Genomic DNA, 23,601 nt, shown 5'->3' on the forward strand with positions numbered 1-23,601 from the left:
ACACTCTAATTTTATGAGAATCACTAGCTCCCATTGCTGACAGAAGCCATTATTGTCCTTCAGTATAAATTTCTGAATTTCTCAGGTTAAAAGCTGTCTAATCCTCTTTTTAGATACAATTACAATATTTTTATATATAGCAAACAATAATAAAATTTGAGTTCCATATCCCCAAATTCCAATAAAATTATAGTGCTAGAATTTCTCAGTCCAAGCTACAACATCCACCCCTCCAAACTCTATCTTTCCACTTTCCTTATGACTTACGTGTGCTGTGTAATGCTATGTGTTGCTAGTTGCTAAAGGCATAGTCTTAGCAAACACTGTTTTATGCATGCATACGCTTCCTATGGTGAAACTTACAATAATAAATATCAAGGATATGAGAATTTCCTTTCTTGTTTATTTCAGGAGGTTCCATGCTGGCCTCATTCTTTTTTTTAAAAACATGATTTATTGGACTTGATATTCCCAAGTCCTACTGTGATTAAAGCAAAGCATACATATATATTACTATCTTAATTATTCAATAATGAAAATAAAATTTCTAGCTATTCAACTAAATTTTTGAAATAGCAATTTTAGGACATCTAAAAGTCCTTGCCAACTGCTAGGGTTAGCTTTGAAAAATCCTTATGAGAGAAGAATTCATGATTGGGGTCTTATGAGAAATATAGAATTCATAGCAATAAATGTGCACTTACATTGAACATTTTATTTTTATGAAATAAAGTTCATAAAATAAAATAAATATTAATACATTTTAAGCATGTACCTTATGAATAATTAAAGCTATTGATTTTTATTTTTTGATGCTCGCTTACCAGAAATTGAAACCTATACTTCCATTTCTCCCATTTTTCCATGATTTGTTATTTTTGTATTATAGTAATTGATGTTCCTTATTTTCTAGGCCTTTCCAATATTTTTCTGATTTATTTTTACTCTAGGCAACTAATTCTTGTCTTTTTGATTCAATTATAATTTATCAGACAAAATGATCTGGACACTTGAAAAGGGAAAACAGTTTTGTAACTTGCACTATGCCCACTGGGTTGGTATTTAAACAACACAAATCCTTCCATTAGTGAGATATCATTACTAAAGTCCCTTCAAAAGTTTCATGGAAAATGAGTCAAAAAGTAAGTTCGTTTCAATGCACAAAGATTTGTAATTTATGCACTTGAATATGCTCCTGATAACTTCCTGCCAAATCCGGGGCTTGGGGCCACCTCACACAGCTGTCCTGTCCATGTCCTCACACAGCCGTCCATGCCTTCCTGTCTATCAGGCACATGGCTCTAAGGCAGGTTAACTGGGGTATCCACTTCTTATAGCTTTCTCAAGATGTCTCAAGATGTCAAGGAAAAGCCTATTTTCCCATATTCAGGTAGTGAAACATGATTATTTTTTCTTTTAAAATTCTCTCAACCAAGATAATCTGCAACTTTTAAAGAAAAAAAAAAGCATATAATTACATGTAAAATGTCTGGCAAATGGTTTAAATGAATTAACTTATTTAACTCTCAATACACTTTAAATAGTTCTTATCACTCCAGTGAAGAGACAGGGGCCTTGAGTCATTAAGTAATTAGATCAACTCAGGTTTCATACTAGAAGCCAAGTCTGGCATGCTGATCTTCTCATCTCATGCATCTATTTTCTAAGAACTTCTCTGGTATTTATAATAAATCGTTAGTATTTAATTCCCATTTACTTAACATGCAATACACAAGTGGCACACTAGATGGCAACAAATGCCAAGGAGTAAAGAACAAAGTATTTCATAGCTCAGTAGTAAAAATAGTTGGACTTTAAACTATGTGCTTTCTGACTTCCTAGTTTGTTTTAACACAAACTTTACAGAAAAAAAACCCTACATTTGAATTACTTGGTTTATTTTACCAGGTCAAATCTTACACTCATTTTTAATTCAGTGGCAATGTTAAAAATTTCTAATACAATAGCCTTATTTATTCTGTTAACTGTAAGATTTAAAAATGCACAAATTATGCAGATTTATAGTAATATTTAAAATGAACAATTCTGCTTTAACATAACAGATGTTTCTGTATAATTAATACAGAAGTGGTCATCTTGAAAATATGGTAAATATTGGTAAATGTGGTAAATAATTGAAATTATAAGGTCTTTTGGAAGGAAAAGTGCCATGTAAAGCAGCTTTCACATTTCTACACAATGTCAGCATGAATGCAGAGGAGAAAAAGATTAATTCAAACAAGAAGGGGTTTGGGAAAACGTCACAGGAAGAGTGCCACCTGAGTCAGCCTCCTAGGATGAACAGATACTTCGCAGTATATCGTGTGAAAGAACACATCAGTAGTAAATGCAGGACAGTGGCCATTTGTAGATCATGTTTTGGAAAGCAGCTGGAGTATAGCAAAAGAAAAGTCTAGAAAAGAACAGGCACAAAAAGCTAAAGGCTGTACTAAGGAATCTTTTATCTTATTACAGGACACGGGCTACCTGAACAGTGAAATTCACATTTCAGAAAGACCTTGGCAACAGTGTGAAAGGCGTGGTGGGACTGGGAGAGGAGGAGGAAACCAACTGGAAGGCTGTGGTGAGAGTGTTAAGTTGCAGAGAGTACGTGAACACACGCACAGGGGAGAGGGTCAGAACTGAACGGCTGCCATTGCTCAGCAGGGACTGTCATAAGAGTGAGCTTGGCAACCATCTGCATGTCAAGAATGAGGTATGGGAAGACTATTTCTCTTAATATTTATTTATTTTTACTTGAAAAGCAGAGCTAAAGGGAAAGGACAGACAGAGACAGAATGAGGGAGAGAGCAAGAGAGAGAGAGCAAATCTTCATCCACTGGTTCACTCTGCAGCAGCCAGAGCTGGGGTGATTCAGAGCCAGAAGCCTGGAACTCTCCCATGGTAGCAGGGCCCAAGCGCATGCGCCATCTCCTACCACTCTCCAAGTCACATTATTAGGGAGATGCCTCGGAAAGGCATGTGCCAGTGCTGCTGGAGGATATGGCCTATGTCACGGGCCCGGCCCCTGAGTCAATATATTTCAAAGGATATTAGTTTAGGGCTGTTGGTAACGTGTTGACGGCAGGATTTGAAAAAGATCATAGAGAAAACAGCAGAAGGAAAAGGGAGTGGCAAATGAGAAGATACAGGAAGTTGAATCTAAGTCTGGCTAGCTCAGTAAGCCCATGGTCAATTAGCAAACTCCCCTGCCTCTCCAAGGTGATGGTGGCTGAGTCTGCTTGTGACAGGACAGTAATGGCAAGTGGCACTGGAGAGGCAAAAGAGGCTACATACAGAGCTCATAAGGTTCTGGGAAAGTGTGAACATCCTCCTGAAGGCAGTGGGGATTCACTGAAGATTTTTCTTTCTTAAAAAATACTTATCTATTTATTTATTTTGAGAGTTACACAGAGAGGGAGAGGCAGAGAGAGACAAAAAAAGACAGAGACAGAGAAGCATCCACTAGTTGACCCCCCCAAATGCTGGCAACCACCAGTGCTGGGCCAGACCAAAGCCAGGAGCTAGATCCCCCATATAGGTGGCAGGGCCAAATCCTTGAGCCATCCTTTGCTGCTTTTTCCAGGCCACTAGCATGGGGACTGGATTGGCAGTGGAGCAGCTAGGACATGACGTCACAGACAGTGACGTAAACTCACTATGCCACAACACAATTTTAAGTAAGAGAGTCACATGATCAAACTTGTCTTTAAGACAGATCCCTTCTGAGAGCAGAAGCATAGGGAATAGAATGAAGGAAAGGCAACAACACAGGAGGCTACTATAATATGTAAGTCCAGAGATTAATTGCTTTCAATATTTAACCAGAAATAAATACTACTATTTGATGAAAAGCACTGAGTGATCGCATAAAGTTGGGAGTGAAGGAGAGAATGACATTCAGTTTTCCAGGAAGGCCATGTTAGTTGACAAGGGTGTCAATGAGTAAGCTGAAGAAAAAAAAAGCAGCAGATCTGGAAGGTGAGTAATATGAGTCCACCTGAGATTTATATTTCAGTTGAAAGAAAAAAACACCAGTTTGCAGACAACATATGTAATAATAAATTGAAAAAATAGAGGATGCTGAAGAATAGGGAGTAGGACGGAAGACACTGGAGACAGAAAGGAAAAAAGAGGACAGGCATTGGACCACAGGGTATGCTGGCATCTGCTATACCAGTACCCCTATTAGGGCACCGGTTTGACTACTAGCTGCTTCACTTCTGATCCAGCTCCCTGCTAACGTAGAAAGCAAAGGAAGATGGCTCAAGTCACTGCCACCCACGTGGCAAACCCAGATGAAGTTCCTGGCTCCTGACTTCGACCTGGCGGCTGCTTGGGGAGTGATTGAGGCAATGGAAGATCTCTCTACCTCTTGTCTCATTCTCGCCCTCACTCTGCCAAATAAATAAATAAACAAGTCTTCACAAAAATAGAGACGGAACAAGGGAGAAGGCTCCAGATAGAATGGTTTTAGAATCTCAGACCTTATGGACACTTTGGCTTGTTTGAGTTACAGTAAGGTATGGGGGGAAACAGAGTTAAGGAGGCTGAAGTATGGTAGTACTGCATATTTCAACAATGCAGATGGTGAATCCTGAAAGAGGAAAAAAGGGTGAGGGGGTGGGGGGAGTGGGAGGTTGGGGGGAGTGGTGGGCTTGATGACTCAATGTAGAATGGTCATCTACCATATTGAACTGCTGACCCAAGTCCCGGCTCCTCAGCTTCAAACCCAGTTTCCTGATGATGCACTCTGACAGCAATGATGGCTCAAATGGCTGTGTCCCTGTTGTCCATCTGGGAAACCCAGGTAGAGTGCCAGGCTCCTGGCTTCAGTCTGGCCCAGCCCTGGCTGTCATGGGCATTTGAGGAGTAAACTAGCAGATGGAAATACCTCTCTGTCTCTCTCCTATTCTCCGCCTTTAAAATAAATAGACATTTAGAAAAGGATGAAGGGAAATGAGATGGGGAAGGGGGTACAGCTATAAAACTATCTCTGTCTTCTACATGGTTTTTACTGATGATCATTGGTAAAATGGACCCTGGTGTGATAGCCTAGTGGCTAAAATCCTCACCTTGCATGCACCAGGATCCCAATGTGGGCACTAATTCGTGTTGCAGCTGCTCCATTTCCCATCCAGCTCCCTGCTTGTGGCCTGGGAAAGCAGCAGAGGATGGCCCAAAGCCTTGGGACTCTGCAGACCCTGCACCCACAAGGAAAACCTGGAGGAAGCTCCTGACTCCTAGCTTCGGACTGGCTTAGCTCCAGTCAATTTTAGAGTGGCTTAGTTCTTAGCCAGTTTTGGAGTGAAGCATTGGATGGAGTCTCTCCTTCTCTCTATAAATCTGATTTCCCAAGAAAAATAAAATGAATCTTTAAACAAACAAACAAAAGATTGGCAGAATGGTAACAGCTTCAAAGAGGAAAGCTACACAAAAGTAGGTGTCAAAACAAGTGCCCAGAAATGGTAAAGGTAGAGAAAATGCTGGCTGCTCTGTTACAGCCACATGAGGCAGGATGCAAGGCAAGGGCCTTTCCTGGAGGCATTAAGGGTCATGTACCACCAAGGGATGAGAAAATTCAGAATAAATGAAGAAACTATATAAAAGTATTTCAGGGAATTTAGTCAGAACTGAACCTCAGTTCCAGAAGGCGTGAGGTAAATGTAACTAAATCAGTAATGAATGAAAATCAAATGGTCTAGGAAGAAATAGAGATGAATGAATAGGACAACAGCTAAGAAGAGAAATAATACAGAATTAATATTTCTTTCAGGCCCAGCGCAATAGCCTAGTGGCTAAAGTCCTCTCCTGGTATGCACTGGGATCCCATATGGGTGCTGGTTCATGTCCCGGTGGCCCTACTCAGCTCCCTACTTGTGGTCGGGGAAAGCAGTCGAGGATGGCCCAAAGCCTTGGGACCCTGCATCCGCATGGGAGACCTGGAGGAGGCTCTGGGCTCATGGCTTCAGATTAGCTTAGCTCCAGCCATTGTGGCCACTTGGGGAGTGAATCAATGGAAAGAAGATCTTCTTCTCTGTCTCTCCTCCTCTCTGTATATTTGACTTTGCAATAATAATAATAAAAAGAGACTTACAGATCAGCTCATTCGTTTTCCAAGTACTCACAATAGCCTAGGGCAGCTGAAAGCTGGAGCTAGGAAGCCAGCCTGGGTCTCTAATGTGGGGAGCAGGGATTCTAGCATAGGAGCCGCCTACACTGACTCCAAGGATCTGCGTTACCACGAAACTGGAATCAGGAGCAAAGTCAGGTCCTGAACACTGACATTCTGATATGAGATGGAGTTACCTGAACTGACAAAACCACCTTTAGTCCCAATGTTTTATTGAAACACTGGTGTTACTAAAGGTTGAATATTCCTTAATTTAAATGCATAGTATCAGAAGAATTTCATATTTCAAGTCATTCAAATTTTTGGAATACTTGTGCAGCAACCCTAACATTAAAATCTTTCTGAAACCATAAGTTTTTTTGAGTATCACTTCAGATCGAAAAAGCTTCATATTTCTAAGGATTTGAGTCCTCAGATTTTCAGATTAATGATGTTCAACATGGATAGTGCTGATTTAGTATCTTTTAATAATGATGAAAATGTTCTCTATCTGCATTGTCCACCAAGGTAAGCACCAGCTATATGTAGCTATGAAATAATGGAAATACATGTGGTGAGGGAAGGGACAAAGAGCAGTAACATTGAAGTATGCTTCCTCAACTGGTTCCTCCTGTTACTCAAGCAGAATAGAACGCAGAGCACTAACCATGATTAAACATATTCAGTGTAGCTTACAATGAATCAGACTCATAAAGATGCTATAAATACATGCATATATGATCACTTTTTGCTTATTTGTATGTTATCAAGATTTCCATGTAGAAAGGAAAAACATTTACTCTTAGTTACAAATGAAGCTGTGTAAACTATAGAGAATCTGGTTGTTAGGATTACCACAGCACTGAAAATTACCAGCAAATTAAAAGGTTAAGCATACAGGCTCCTAAAATACTTTACTGTATTATACCATATTCTCAGAACAGTGACATAGTAACAGTACTTGCAGAAGAAGACATCTCCAAGTAGCTAGTTGGTTTAATTTAGAAAAGTCAACACAAGCCGACTGGTATCACTGCATGCATTCAGAAGAGTTTAGTTATAGAAGGATAACCAAAGAAACGCACAGAAGAAAAGAGCCATTCTGAACTGCCTCTTTTCGTATTGTTAGACTTGCCTTGGTTTTTTCAAAATTGGCTTCTTCGGTCATTTGCACTGCTTGTTTCACCTGTTCGTACGCACTCGCTTCTCTTTGCTGCACATCTGCCAGGCTGTTCCTTACGGAAACTAATGCGGACATTAAGTCATCTCTTTCTCTGTCAGCACAAAAAGAACATTCAAAACAAGAAATGGTCAAACGATTACGTACTCATCCATGAGGAGGAAGAGTATTAGAAGAAGAGTCATGAGGAGCTGGCTCAAAACACATTAAAGCACACTCCAGAGAAAGATCCTATGTTGGTTACTTGGCAAGCAACAAGCAGAGCGGCCAGAGAGGCTGAGAACATTCCTGGTAGGACCGCATCTGCTGGGGACAATCACCTATTGAGGAGAGAGCTGGCACAGTAGGGAAGAGAGAGTACAAAGGCCAGAAAACAGCAAATTAACTTAAAAGCAAGGATGGGGGGAGGGAAGCAGAAAAGGAAAAGTGCAACAAAGTACTACCTAAGTGCCAGTGTTTTAAGAAAAAAGAAGAGCTGGTTCTCCTCCATTTAGTTGAATGGCAAATAAGTATCCTTTACTTTTTGTTTTCCTCTACATTTTTTTTTTTTTTTTGCTTTTCTCTCAATTCTTTCACTTACTCATAGAACACATTCTTCTCTTTCAATAAGCAGGCCAGTGAGTCCATCAAATCCCTTGGTGACATTTACAATTTAACAAAATCTCATCCCGCTGAGCTTGAGCATTGCCAAGTCCTTCCCCCACTTCAGCCACTCTCATAAGCATCCTAAGCTATTCTGTTTATTGGGGGTAGAAGTGAACTGAATGCCAGCATGTTCTGGCATGTAAAATAGCAAAGATTCATTCTGGTGGGTTAAACAAATCCCACACAAAATATTCCAGGAGGTTGTAATAAAAATGTCCTGCATGCCAAACAGAAAATGAGGGTAAAAAAACTTTATATACACAAATCAGAAAAATGTGTGTTAGATCATTGCATTGTTTTCTTTTGTCCATGCTTTGTTAAAGAGTTTAAGTCTTAAATTGTGCTTTCAAAATCATCTGAAATAAATGCAGTTTCCTTTTCATTGCCAACTTCTAAACTATCAGAAAAGAGCCAACTGTGATTTAAAAAAACTAGCAAACTTTGAAGAGCCACAGTTTAGAAGATTATTTGAATTTGAATTGCTTTTAGAACTAACCAAATTAACTCCATTAAACATGTGGTAAAGGAAAAATAATCTCAACTATCTGTGGTATTTGGAAGGTAGCCATATTTTAAGAATACGTAATACTGAACAATGTTACAATTATTAGTAGCTTCATAACAGCTCTTTTTGCTCAAAGAAATAGTACAAATATCATGAAATTTATGGGATCATGGTGATCCTTACTTTAGAATTCCCTGATTTGTTTCAAAAACATTTTTAAAATGCTGCAGGATATGAAAATAGAAGTATATTGTTTTGATGAAATGAAGTACAATGATCATGTGAAAAAGTGTAAGAATCAAAGTAATGTTAAGTTATTCTAGTTAAGTAAAATGCTTATTAATAGGCAATAGCTAATTTGAATTATTTATATTTCCAACGAAGCACTATGATATAAAAGGGAGATGGCTTCATCAGGGACATGTGATCCTGGGAGGACTTAAACAAACTTCATTCTTTAGGAACAGCAAGTCAGTATAGGTATCTTCCATTTGCCTCTCAAATTTCTATCACTCACTGAAAACCAAAAGTTACCACTTAATTTTATTCTACTCAATTACATTCCTGATAGCATGCCATCAAAAATGCTAACATTCCAAATAAAAATAAACACATTGTAACAGAAATACCACAGCAAGTCAAACTCTATTTTGGTTTTTACTGGAGACTACTATTTAACACGCTTAGTTTCTTTACATAATATTCTCTTGCCAAGAGCACAGCTTGTCACCCAGTAAATACTCAGTGACATAAAAACAAAAGAACACTTGAATGAACTAAAGAATCTGCTTTAAATGGGTACTAAAAGGAGACAAAGTAAAGTTTCTCCCCATTCCTAACATTTTCTGATCTAAACAGAAAAAGCCATCTGAAAATTTAAACTTAGAAATTAAAGAATTTAGTTGTTCTGGTTCAAAAAGAATCAATAACTTCTGAACCACAGAAAATTATCAGAGATAAAGCACCAAATGTCTGTTAAGCTCACCATGAGACCACAAACTGACTATAATAAAAATTTGTGTAACTAAGCCCAGTGTGGTAGCCTAGTGGCTAAGGTTCTTGCCTTGTATGTGCTGGGATCCCTCATGGGCACCAGTTCTAGTCCCGGCAGCCCTGTTTCCCATCCAGGTTTCTGTTTGTAGCCTGAGAAAGTAGTAGAGGACTGTCCAAAACCTTGGGACCCTGCATGAGAGTCCAGGAAGAAATTCCTGGCTTCGGCTCCTGGTTTTGGATTTGTTCAGCTCTGTCGCATTCATTTGGGGAGTGAACTGACAAATGGAAGACATTTTTCTCTGTCTCTCCTTCTCTCTGTATATCATCTGCCTATCCAATACAAACAAATAGAGCTTAAAAAAATTGTGTAACCATTGGATTGACACACTGTAATTTTCTGTCGGATAAACACACTACATGCTTCAAGATGGTCTCTCAATCCATTTCACTAGCTTGGAGGCAGTCATTTTTACAATTTAGGATGATCCATTTGATTTGGGTTATGGTTTTAACTGCCACACCATACCCCAAATACCAAGCAATATAAAGTGGGAGGAAAAGAAAGAAGGGCCTCTAGGTTCAGTAAATTGCAGTCCTACTCTAGAATCATGAGTTTGCAAGGTCAGCCTAGAACCAAACCAGAGATGGAATAAACAACGGAACTAACTCAATGCAGATGACATTGACATGAAAGGGTAGGGGAGCAGCTTCACAAATCACCATGTTTCAATGCAAAAGCTCAGAAAGTGCTTAAAAATAATATGGGACCCAGTTCCAATCCTAGCTACTCCACTTCTGATTGAGCTCCTTGCTAATGTGCCCAGGAAAACAGTTGGAGATGGCCCAAGTGCTTGGGCCCCTGCACCCACATGTGAGACCTGGATGAAGCTTCTGGCTTTGGGGTTCAGCCTGGCCCACCCTGGCCATTTGTAGAGTAAACCAATAGAAGAACAATTTTGCTCTGTAACTCAGTCTTCCAAATATTAAGAAAACAGTATAGAGGGCCCAGCGGCGTGGCTTAGTAGCTCAAGTCCTCGCCTTGAATGCCCTGGGATCCTATATGGGCATCGGTTCTAATCCCGGCAGCTCCACTTCCCATCCAGCTCCCTGCTTGTAGCCTGGGAAAGCAGTCGAGGATGGCCCAAAGCTTTGGGACCCTGCACCCGTGTGGGAGACCCAGAAGAAGTTCCTGGATCCTGGCTTCGGACCAGCATAGCATGGGCCATTGCGCTCACTTGGGGAGTGAATCATCGGATGGAAGATCTTCCTCTCTGTCTCTCCTCCTCTCTGTATATCTGACTTTCCAATAAATAAATAAATAAATAAATAATAGTATAGAAATGTTCTGATGAATGTGATTAAGGAATGGATTGAAGCAAAGCAAACACAGCATTAATTCTGTAAATTTCTGATAACAGTGCACTTGATGATGTAAACAACACGAGCTCTGGAATGAAAAAGCAAGCACTTGTAAATACAGATGAGCATCTACTAAAAAAGCAAATTAGTGTAATAGAGCAGCAAATACTGAGAGTTCCTTTATGATCATAACCAACTTTTTAAGTAAAAGGGAGATTATTTCTAATAAACACCGATGTGCATGAGTTTTATATTGAAATATAGAGCACCTATGAAATGTCTCATAATTATTCACCTATGATATTATCAATGTTATGCATATTTAAGTATTACTAATGAATATTATTACTACCATTTTTAAGAAGAAAGTCTAAAACTGGCTACAGTATTTCTTTGTTGCCTATTTCTGGGAAGTTCCTGCTTTAGTTTTCAAAGCCAACTATGCAGAACACTGCCAATGATCCATTCCAAAATCCCAAGCTCAGCTAAAGCCCCTGGACAGCACTGTGGTGACTTGGAACGCACGCTGACACTTCTCCAAGACATTATGAGGTACAGAAGGGGATTTAACATAAGGCAGCTCCATCCTGATCATCATTTGAAGGTTCTTTGATCATTATACAAGAAAAATGGGTTACTGCTAGTCTTACATACATTATGGTACATAGAGGCCTGAGTAAAAAGCAGATATTTAGAAAAACCATTAATACTTCCCCAAAACTTTCTGAGATCCCAAGCTGTGACTGATCCTTTCCTTGCCAACCATACAAGTCACTCTTGTACAAACAATATAATAAGGGGGCCTGGCGTGGTGGCCTAGCAGCTTAAGTCTTTGCCTTGAATGTGCCGGGATCCCATTTGGGTGCTGGTTCTAATCCCGGTAGCTCCATTTCCCATCCAGCTCCCTGCTTGTGGTCTGGGAAAGCAGTGGAGGACGGCCCAAGGCCTTGGGACCCTGCACCCGAGTAGGAGACCTGGAAGAAGTTCCTGGTTCCTGGCTTCAGATTGGCATAGCATCAGCCGGGTGTGAATAATCAGACGGAAGATCTTCCTCTCTGTCTCTGCTCCTCTTTGTATATCTGACTTAGCAATAAAAATAAATAAATCTTAAAAAAAAAAGAGTGTAATAAGGGATCTTAAAATTGATTTCACAATATTTCCAGAAGAGACCAAGAAAATCATGATTGGTCATTTGTTTTTAAAGTTCAATGTTAGAAATCAGCTATGAATATGAAATAATAACTTATTAAGACACGCAGGCTTCTAACTATATTTGGAACTAGAAATCCAATCCTAAAAAGTGTTGGGAACTTTTCAAAGTCAATATAACATTCAACATTCAACATTCTACACTGATAAGCTGCAAAAAAAATAATGCCAGCTTAAGCAAAGGGAATCATGTGGACAGAAATGTAGACAGAATCTTCCATTCACAACAAACGCAACATCCTTTCACTGTATTGTTACTAGAGCGGATCCTGCGACTGATACACTGACACAGCTGAAAACTGAACTAAGTAGATTTAACATTTATTTTAATAGGGTAAGATACAAAATTTAAGATAAAGGAATATAAAACTGAGCAAAAGCTGAATGTGTAAATGACTGTCAGACTTATAACTGAAGTAGACATTATGACTTCCTTTTAAAGCAATTCTCTCATGATGTAGAAAGATAAAATGAAAAACAATACAATGGGGGGGGATTTTTAAAATTTTATTGGTTGATTTTGCTGGACTACCTAGCTTTAAACTTTGCCTTTCTATATAAATTTGAATGCATATATATGTATATAGACTTTTCCATTTATAAATCCATTTTTCCATTATTATTCCCTTTCCAAAATGATCAATATGGTTAAATACCTATTTGTTACACACTTTTTAAATTTTTTTTATTGGAAAGGTAGATTTACAGAGAGAAGGAGATACAGAGAAAAAGATATTCGTCTGTTGGTTCATTTCCCAAGCGGCCTCAATGGATGGAGCTGAGCAGATCTGAAACTAGAAACCAGAGGCTTCTGTGACTCGCACACAGACACTGGGTTCCAAGACTTTGGGCCATCCTCTACTGCTTTACCATGCCACAGGCATGGGGCTGGAAGGGAAGTGGAGCAGCCGGGACACAAACCGGTGCCAATATGGAGTGCTGGTACATGCAAGGCCAGGATTTATTCATGAGGCTATTGCGCCGGGCCTACACTTTCAGTTTCAGCGCATTCTTCCATCTCTCCAGTGGATGTCACTATTCAATATTTGATGCTTATTTTGTCAAATCTTTTTCTATGAATACTGTAAACCTATGGAAGTTATATAATACATGGACTTCAGAAAATGCAGTTTTCTATAAACTGGGTATGTCTTTAGCTATCTGAAACTCTGTCTCCTTTCATTAATATATTTTGGAACACTCTCCATTAGTATACATAGATTCCATTGCATTCTTTTTGTGGACTGTCTATAAAATTTCACCATTTATTTAAAACACAATTTAATCTTATACCATACAAAGAATACTGCAAAAATTATTCCTTTTAAAGACCCCCAGGTGCATAAATGAGACTTTTTTTTTTAGGGTAGATTTTAAAATGGAAAATGCACAATTTAAATATCAAGTGATAGTACCATATTACCTTCCAAAGCAGTTGTGTTCATTTGCAGTTCCACCAGCAAGGAATGCAGTTACTCACTCACTTGTTACCTCACCAACTCTAGTGATAAGTTGTCTTCAGTTTTTGTTGCTCTGGTATTTTTCACACTGTTTTACTTCTTCTTTTATTGTTTACCAATTTCTATTTTTCATCCACTTGGTTGTTTTTATTTGTTTCAACAGAAAATCTTTATATCTCCTCTCAGTCTCATTACATTTGACAAAGACATTTTCTCTTTGAATTAAAAATTTGTACTATTTTATTGCATTAAATTTCAAGAATAATGCAGGATTTGTAATTTTAGAAACATCAAACTAGACATAAATAAATAGAAATTATCTAGTGCAATTCTCTCACTCAAGACAAGCTGAAACCAAGAGCTAAAGTTCTCTGTCCAAGGTACCATGGTCATCAGAATTGGCAGGGACTATCAATTCTGTTCTCAAGAAAGCTACAATGAAAGAACCTTTTAAGATTCATTTTATTTGAACCCTAACATTAATCATGTGATTTAGCATGGGAATAAAAGAATTCTCCCTGTTGCCCCAGACTGTGATGGCTGCATACTTACTTGGTCAGTCTCTCGATGGTCTTCAGGTGCACATTGTGATGGGTTTGGGAAAGAACAGCTTCATGCTGAGCACATTTCAAACAAAGACCACCAACACGATCAGAAACATTCACAGCAAGAAGAGACTCTTTCTGTTTTAGTTGCTCTTTAAGATCTTCACAATTTTTCTGATATTCAGCTAAGCCTTTCCTAAAAAGAAAGGAAAAGACTGCTAGGGAATGACCAGGTAAAACAAACTTTCAAACTTTCATCTATAGGTATTTTTCTTTTGAGGTGCGGTAAGAACAAATTCTTAACCATAATCACAAAATGTAGATGTGATTATCATAACTGGCATGTTAATATAACAAAACCTGATTATATTAAATAAATAGCTGTGGTTCCTGCAAGATTTTATAAAAATTAGAATCTGCCTCTAAGACTGACTTTCTTTTCAAAGGATCCTATCTATATTGACACTGTATCACCTCCCCACCTAACATACACACTCCAAATATAAATCCTAAACCATTTTATTTATTTATTTATTTTTATTGCAAAGTCAGATATACAGAGAGGAGAGACAGAGAGGAAGATCTTCTGTCTGGTGATTCACTCCCCAAGTGATTGCAGTGGCCGGTACTACACTGTTCCAAAACCATGAGCCAGAAACTTCCTCCAGGTCTCCCACGCGGGTATAGTGTCCCAAGGCTTTGGGCCATCCTCAACTGCTTTCCCAGGCCACAAGTAGGGAGTTGGATGGGAAGCGGGGCTGCTGAGATTAGAACGGGCACCCATATGGGATACCAGCACATACAAGGTGAAGACTTTAGCCGCTAGGCTACCACGCAGGCCCCTGTCCTTGTTTTTACTTTGTGGGCTTGCCCCTCTTGATGAGGTTTTTCTCCAAACTGACTACTTAAGGATTAAGTGATCAACGTTGTCTTACCCCACCCTATGAATTTTTTGGTAAAAATCAACTCAGGTAACTGAACTACAATGTCTAAATGGTCCTAACCTAGCATATATTTTTATGAACAAAATTATTTTCTTCCTCAGAGAAGAGACGGCTGCCCTTAAGTTCTTGGACTAATGAATGCAAGCATTTACTTTCTCACTAGCTCAGCATTCTCCCTGTTGTCAGAGTGTCTATTTTGGGGGCTTGCAGCTCTCTTAACTTGCTCACTGTCATGTGGACGTTAACAAATCAATCTCTGACTGCCGTATTCTTGGGATTTTAAGTGGGCTCAAAAAGTCCAAACAAACTGCAAAAGATTCATAAGCCTGTAAGGTGTTAAAAATCTAATGGCAGTTTGAAATTGAAAATAAAAGAACAAAGTCTCATTTTCATGAAAAACAAATCTTTGAAAACACATTGCAAAGTCTAAGGAATTTGTCATGTTCAAATCTAAAAAAATTAAACAGAAACTAAAAATAGCAAAAAGGGGAAATTAAAAATAAATAGTTATTTTGTAGTCAAGAGTTTGAGACTACTTTCTTTAACAAAATTTCTCTTTTTTAATATTTATTTATTTGTTTACTATTTATTTATTTGAAGGTCAGAATGAGAAGAGAGACAGAGAGTGAGACAGAGAGAAAAAGAGAGCCTTCCATTCCTGTAGGGGCTGAGCCAAGCTACAGCCAGAAGCCGGGGGCTTTCCTGGTCCCTGCTGTGGCTGTAGTGTCCAAAGCATTTGGGTACTCTTTCTGTGTTTTCCTAGGCACATTAATAGGGAGCTGGATCATAAGGGGAACAGCTGGGATCAAGAAGTGACCTGCTTCTTGATGGGAAGGGACAGATGATGGTTTAGGAGTTTGAGTCCCTGACACCTATGTGGGAGACCCAGAGTAACCTTCATCTTGGCACTGAGAGGCAAATCAGAGGATGGAATATCTTCCTGTCTCTTTCCATTCGGCAGTCATTCAAACAAAATGAAATAACTTCTAACTGGAAAATGATAAATTCATTTCTGTTGTCCTTTTCTAATCATTATGTATAAATCTTAAGTGTTTAATCTAAAATTTACAGGTTTTGTTAGGGTTTACAGGACAGAATTTACAAAAAATACACTCATACACGCTCCAATCTGTCATGTCTACAACTACATGAATTACTGTTGTCATAATCTGAAAAGTAGATCAGTATGTACAGAGCAAAATTTACTTGCAATTTGAAAATGAAACTATTTTTATTATCAGTGTTTCATCTTATAAGCATAATTTTCACAACAGCAACTAATGGTTCTCATTTCTATGAGAAAATACAATATTTTAGGAAAGAAATTTGAAAAAAAAAACCTTATAGAAATGGGATTTGCAAAAGGAATCTGAATTTGAAGCCACTTTAGCCTTTAGCAGTCTGAGAAAACGTTTTCTGTCACATATGCAATTTCATCAAGTCGTGCTGGGAGGGTATTCAGCGAAACTGCTTAACATGCCCGTGTCCCGCATCACAGTGCCCAGGCTTAGTTTCAGGCACTGATTCCTGACACCAGCTTCATGCTAATGCTGACCCTGGGGGACAGTGGCAGATCGCAGTTTGGCTCATGCCACTAAATGGGAGAGACCTGGGTTGAGTTCCTGGCTCCTGGCTTTAACCTAGCCATCGCCAGCTATTTGGTTATTTGGGGAATGAACCAGGAGATGTGAGATTTCTGGCTATTTCTCTGGCTGTCGATCTTCTTCTCTGTCAAATAAAGAAAATTTTGTCAAATAATTCCAACTTGAATGCAACTGACAGTTCAATGAACACTATACAGATGTTCAGAACATTGCGCTTTTGTTAAAAGTATAAAGGGATGATTTCACTTTACCTTAAAGACTTCAGTTGAGATTCCAGGAATTCACCCTTTTCCTCATAGATAAGTTTTAGCCTCTCCTACAGGAAAGGGGAGAAAAAGTAAACTTTATTCACGTTACGTGTTTTGCAGGCTATTTTAAAGCCATTGTGACCACTTGAGAGTGAACCAGTGAACGGATGACTTCTCTGTGTCTCTCCCTAACTCTGCCTTTCAAATAAATGAATAAATACATACATGCACACGTTTCTTTTAAAATCCCTCTTCTATTAAAAAATGGGGAGAGTCCATCAAAACACAAAAATTACATGCCTTTCTCACCAGCAATGAAGTTTTGGTAAATGAAAACTTTATAACTTGTGTTTAAATATATCATCCCTCTTTGTAGCTTGCCTTATTAATTCTTCTGATAATTGATGGTTATGATGTAAGTTTTTGATAATCTGCTTCTGATAGAATCAAAAATAACAGATGAGAAACATTCTAACTTAAGATATATAAGACTTTTATTTAGAAAATTCTAAAAGGTAATTGGTAAAAATTAAAGATTACTTAAATTGAATGATACGTGGTTTACAAGGATTAGATGATATAACGGCATTATAGGAGTCGAAAAAACTATAATTTAGTCAGTGTAAATCAAGTCTCATAATGACTTTTAGAAACGTGATAATTTTAAAACATATTTGAAAATGCAAAAGGTCAGAGACAGTGGAGGTTGAAAACAAAGAAACAAAGTTGAAAACAAAGAAAACTGTTGGAGTAGTTGGACTACCCAGATTCAAGGCCCAGTAAAAGATAACACAGGCAGAGACAGACCTCTATATAGAGGGACAGCTAACTAACTGGTGACAAACGCACTGCCATAAAAGCAAGAAACTGCCTTTTGAACAAATGGCACTTCATTCGATATGTTGAATGACATGGGAAAAGAACAAAATGTGACTTATACATTTCACATCATAAATAACAAATAAATTATAGGTGGACTGTAGATCTAAGTGTAAAAAGCAAAAATAAAGTTTCTGGAAGACAACCTCATCATGTTTTGGGGGCATGAAGAAACTTCTTTAACAGGACATCAAAGACATTGCACAGATATAACATTCTAGCGATCAAAGTAAATATGCAAGAAATTATTAAGACAATTAATAAGGTAAGCCCTAGAGTGGAATACAACACTACAATACATGTAAATCACAAAGGGCTTGTATGAAGAACAGATAAAGATTTTTAAAAAATAAACACATCAGATACCTCAATAAAAATAATGAGGATTTTTGAACAGGCATTTCAGAAGACATCAAAATGGCCAATAGACATGATATTCAATCATATGACTAATCAAAGAAATACAAATAAAAATCATAAGGCAGCACCAAAAGTTCATAAAAATTGGCAATATCATATCCTGGCAAAAATAAAGCAGCAGTGGTGTCACTAAGGTGCTGTTGGTAGAAGTGTCAAGTGATAGAATCATCTGGGAAGCTGCCACTGCCCACTCGAGTTGAACAAAGACACATTCTAAGACTAAACATTCCACTTCAAGACATACGTATAATATAAATGTGTGCAGTGCACACTAATAAACATCTAAAAGGATATTCATAGCAGTAATATTCACACCTGATCCAATGGATAAATAAGGTGTGGTATATTCAGATAGGGAAAGCACCATAACTTCTCCCAAAATGTAACAACATTGATGAAATTAACAAAAACAATGATGAATAAGAAAAATGACAAAAAAGAATACATAGGACTCCATTTATATTAAGACAAATAGGCAGAACTTATTTATTTGAGGAATGCATACTTATGTAATTTTCCTAATAGTCAAGAAATGATTACCTTTAAGGAAATGAAGGGACAGTGGTTGAGAGGGGGCAAAGAGAAGATTTGTGGAGCATGATAATGTTATGTAGTTCAACCCAAGTGATAATTAAGCAGATGTTCATTTTAGAGATAAATCATTAAGCTATAAATCTTCATTTCACATATTTTGCCCAATGAATATGAAATTGTGTCATTAAAAAATGTAAAGGTGGAAGGCATGATCCCTAAGGTAGGGAAAGCTACTGCAAAGTTTAGGATTAGGACTGACAGATGCAGGTTATTGATAAGTTTTAAATATCAGGCCTTGGGCCTGGCATGGCAGCCTAGTGGCTAAAGTCCTCACCTTGCACATGCTGGGATCCCGTATGGGTGCTGGTGCATGTCCCAGCAGTCGCATTTCCCATGCAGCTTCCGGCTTGTGGCCTGGGAAAGCAGTTGAGGATGACTCAAAGCCTTGGGACCCTGCACCCAAATGGTAGACCTGGAGGAGGCTCCTGACTCCTGGCTTTGGATCAGCTCAGTTCCAGCCACTGTGGCCATTTGGGGAGTGAACCAGCAGATGGAAGATCTTCCTCTCTGTCTCTCTTCTTCTCTGTATATCTAACTTTCCAGTAAAAATAGATGATAAATAAATCATTAAAAAAAAGAAAGAGCAGTCCTCGTGGATCAGGGGTCTGAAGCTCAATTGAAGATTACTAATGTAAGAATGGGAGGTAAGAAATGAAGAAACTTTAAAAGAGTTTCAGCATAAGGGAGGGCAACAATGATGGCTGGGAAGAAAAATAGGATTGACAAAATTGACAAACTACCCTGATTTAAAAAAAAAAAAACTGTCCTAAATATACCCAAAGAGCTATAAGAAAAACATCACAAAGAATGAAAGGGCATCAGCAAAACCACAGTGAAAGGAAACAAGCATATATCTTAAAGCTCAAAAAAATGTAATAACTGAAATGATAAATTCACTACCAGAGATTAAGAGCACCTTTGAGAAGCAGATTACTGAACCTGAGACAAGACAACAAAAATTATCAAGTTTGTGAACAAGAAAAAAATAAAAATTATTGTATCATCTAGCAATGTATTAGAGTACATTCTGGGAATATACTCAAAAAAGTCCAAAGAAGAGACTCAAAACTTGTACAGCAATATTCATAGAATATTTATAATAGTCTAAAGGTAGAAACAAATGTGCATGAAATGATGAATGGATAAAGTCAGTATATATGTACAATTAATATGATCAGCCCCCAAAATAGAAAACTTGTAAGTTATACCATAGATAAACCTTGAAAACATTATGCTAACTGAAATAAGCCAGCAATAAAAGGAAAAATATTTTTGATTAACTATTCAGAAAAGGATAATAGATAGAAACAGAAAGTAGGATAAAAATGATCAAATGGTGGGAACAAAAAAGAAAATGAAGTTATTTCTTAATAAGTATAGAGAGTTTGGGATGATGGAAAAGTTCTAAAAATGGATAGTGTTGGTTGTATAACATTGTATACGCACTTAATGTGCATTAGTTCTATACTTAAAATGGCTATGATGGTATACTTTTTTCAAATTTTAAAAAGCATATAAAAAAGAGCAGACACATAAAAGAAAATAAACTAAATAATCACCAGTTCTAGTTTCCATTTTTCAGCCTCATTTGAAGATGCAGTTCTGCCAACATGTGCACTGCCGTGGGAGAACGGTCTCTTGGCAGCTTCATCTACCTTAGAACCTTCGCCTGTTATAATCCAAGAATTTTGCATGTTTTCCTAAAAACACACACACACACACACACAAAGAATTACAGTTGGTACTCAATTTCAATCAAATGAGTATTTTACAAAGGGAATGATAATTCCTATCTATGCTGAGAGGAAAATGGAACAACACGTTTCTAAACGGTAAGCCAAAAATCATTTCACATTTTCAGGCTATCAGGATTACATTCCTAATAGGTGCTACAAAGTCAAATTCCTATAGTAACAGGCAATAATCCAGTAGTGAGTAAGGAGGGTTAGGTTTCAGAGTAGTCAACAAGTGGAATTATCCCTTACTCCTCTGAAGACAGATTCACCTTTCTTATTTTTAAAAATTATTTTCTGCATTTCAAAGGCAGGTAATTTATAATTATTGTTAGCATTTACAGTATTTACCAGGTACAAGACAATATTTTATTTGTTTTACATGGATTATTTTATTTTATGATAGCAATCCTATGAGACAGGTTCCACCAATGCCTTCATGTTACAGATGAGAAAATTCAGTCACACAAAGTAACTTGTGAAGGTTCACAGAAGTGGGAAGCAGCTAACAAATGGCTGGAATAGCATTTGTGCCCTGGCAATATGGCTCCAGAGTCCACACATATGATATAATAAGAAACATGTACTTATCCTCTTTCCCTGACTGTTGACCTAAAACCCTCAGCACTTTTTAATGAAGAGTGTCTTCTATTGTATTATTTGGCCATCGTCCCCAGTTTCTGTCATAAGCTCTTTTACCATCTTTAAAATCTCCCAAGACTGGAGTTGATAGGCACATACACATACTAGAACATAGCACATCCAACTACACAGAAAGAACCTCCTGCTCTTGGTGCCTCCTGGACCTTATCCTGTTTATCACTTCATCTGTCTGTTCATCTGTATGTTTCATAATATCCTTTATCCTAAACCAGGAATAGCATGTGAAATGCTTCCATGAGTTTCACAAGTTACTATACAAATCATCAAACATGAAGAAAAGGTTGTGAAATCCTCTGATATGTAGCCAAGTGAGGCAGAATTGTGGGTAACATGGAGCCCTACTACGTGGAATGGCACCTGAAGAGTGTGTGTGTGTATGTGTGTGTGTGTGTGTGTGTGTGTGTGTGAGAGAGAGAGAGAGAGAGAGAGAGAAAGAGAGAGAGAGGGAGAGTGTGCAATCTTGTTGGATTGAGTCCTTAATATGTGCTGAATGATAAAAATTCTGGGTAGATAGCGTCAGGATTAGATTAACTCATTGGACATAAACTTCATGTCTACAGAGAGGAGAATGGAATGATATGGAAGGTAAATCTCAAATATTTGGTGTCAAGGAATGCTTTGAATAGAGAAAAAGGAACAGATCTTTTTTCTCTTGAATTCCTTAAATTATGATGTTCTTTCTTTACAGAAAAAAACATTCATCTTGAAAGTATACACAAAAAAGTATACATGTGGTGATGAAGATAGCTGACGGGCAGCCTTCATGTCAGGAGAGGAACGGCCAGGACAACGCACTGCAACATGTCCCATGCAATGGAGAAGCAACTACTCAGCTCCTGACAAGCACCTTCATGCAAAATGCAAACTCAGGAGGCCTGCAGTGGGACACCGGGTGAAGCTGCCACTTACACTGACAGCAGCCACAGTGGAGTGGCAGAAGAGGACGGCCCAAATGTCTGGGTCCCTGCTATCGGATACCAGTAGGCAGTTTCAGTTGACTGGCTTTGGCATGGAAGAGATCTGGCTATTGTGCCTATTTGGAGAGTGAACTCTTGGATGGGAAAATCCCTCTTTTTTTCTCTGCCTCTATAGTCTATCTTTCAAATAAATAAATCTTAAAAAAAATTTTTTTAAAGCATGTAAGTTTATATTACCAGAAAATCCTTTTTTTCACCCTTTTCTGTAAGCTAGGTCAGATATCTGCCTTTTTATTTGAAATGTTGTTAAAATAAAAACTTGGTTCAAAGTTTGTCACACAGAAAAAGCATGTTTACAGGATGAACTTGGAGTGTCCACTGTTAGTTTGTATTATTAGCTACCCTGTCAATTACCAGTGACATAAACAGTTAAAATCCAAGTTGTTACATGCAACAAGCACTAAATATTTATACTAATTCATATGAAAATTGAATACTTGATAAGTACAAAAATACATGGTAATACTCACAAGAGAGGACAGCATCCAAGCACTGAATCACATGACAGTGTCATAATCATGCTAGAATGTGGTAAACTGAATTCACTGTAAGTAGCATTCTGAGATTCTATTCCACAGTCTTAAAGTTCAGCATAGGGCAAAAGTTTGTACCAGCATCTGCTATGTTCAGACACTGTGCTAAGAGCTTGGAGGACAAAAATGAGCACAACCAGTCTCAGTTTTGAGGAGTTTACACTCTGATGAAAAAGACAAATCACCTCAGCGGGTAATTCCAATTTGTAAAGTAAACTGAATAAAGAAGATCGCATGAAGAACTACCCCGAACAGAGGAGGGGTACTAAGAGCAAGCAGAAATTTAAGCCACTGCCTGTGATGCCAGCATCCCATAAGGCCATTAGTTTGTGCCCTGGCTGTTTTGCTTTCAAGTTCCCCTCTTATGTGTCTAAGAAGGCAAAGGAAGATGGCTCACATGCATGGGCCCCTGCCACCCACATGGGAGGCCTTGCAGGAAGCTCCTGGCTCCGGACTTCAGCTAGGGAATTATGACCATCTTAGGAGTACACCAAGAGAAGCTGTCTTTGCACTCTCCATACTTACTTCCATAGCGGAAGTCAATGTTGAATGATATGTAATCAACATTTTAAATATTTAAGTATATCAAATTCCTGATGATCACTGCAAAACTATTTATTTTAATTAAGGGGAAGGTTAATTTTAACTGAGTGGAAAGGATGAGAACAAACATGGAAAGAAGCAGCTAAGAAATTCCGTACTTAGAAAATATTTCTAATAAAACTAGATCTAGGGCCCGCGCGGTGGCACAAGTGGTTAAGGTCCTCACCTTGCACACCCGGGATCCCATATGGCCGCTGGTTCTATTCCCGCAGCCCCGCTTCCCTTCCAGCTCCCTGCCTGTGGCCCGGGAAGGCAGCTGAGGATGGCCCAAGGCTTTGGGACCCTGCACCCACGTGGGAGACCTGGAAGAGGCTCCTGGCTTCGGATTGGCATAGCATCAGCTGTTGCGCTCACTTGGGGAGTGAATCATTGGATGGAAGATGTTCCTCTCTGTC

The 23,601-nt window shown here is 38.3% G+C and overlaps 1 protein-coding gene across 1 annotated transcript in view; it reads right to left on the minus strand.

Annotated features, from left to right (window-relative positions):
• SDCCAG8 (SHH signaling and ciliogenesis regulator SDCCAG8) overlaps positions 1-23,601 on the minus strand; it is a 214,971-nt gene that overhangs the window by 163,633 nt on the left and 27,737 nt on the right. Inside the window, exons 6-9 of the mRNA XM_040967990.1 lie at positions 20,257-20,397; positions 16,808-16,872; positions 14,016-14,204; positions 7,248-7,386 (exon numbers count right to left, since the gene is read on the minus strand). Of these exons, the coding sequence (XP_040823924.1) occupies positions 7,248-7,386; positions 14,016-14,204; positions 16,808-16,872; positions 20,257-20,397 (534 nt within the window). The remainder of the gene's footprint in view (positions 1-7,247; positions 7,387-14,015; positions 14,205-16,807; positions 16,873-20,256; positions 20,398-23,601) is intronic.

The sequence above is a fragment of the Ochotona curzoniae genome, unplaced genomic scaffold (genome assembly GCF_017591425.1).
Source record: "Ochotona curzoniae isolate NIBS_2020 unplaced genomic scaffold, NIBS_Ocur_1.0 scaffold_4683, whole genome shotgun sequence".
Classification (NCBI taxonomy): domain Eukaryota; kingdom Metazoa; phylum Chordata; class Mammalia; order Lagomorpha; family Ochotonidae; genus Ochotona; species Ochotona curzoniae.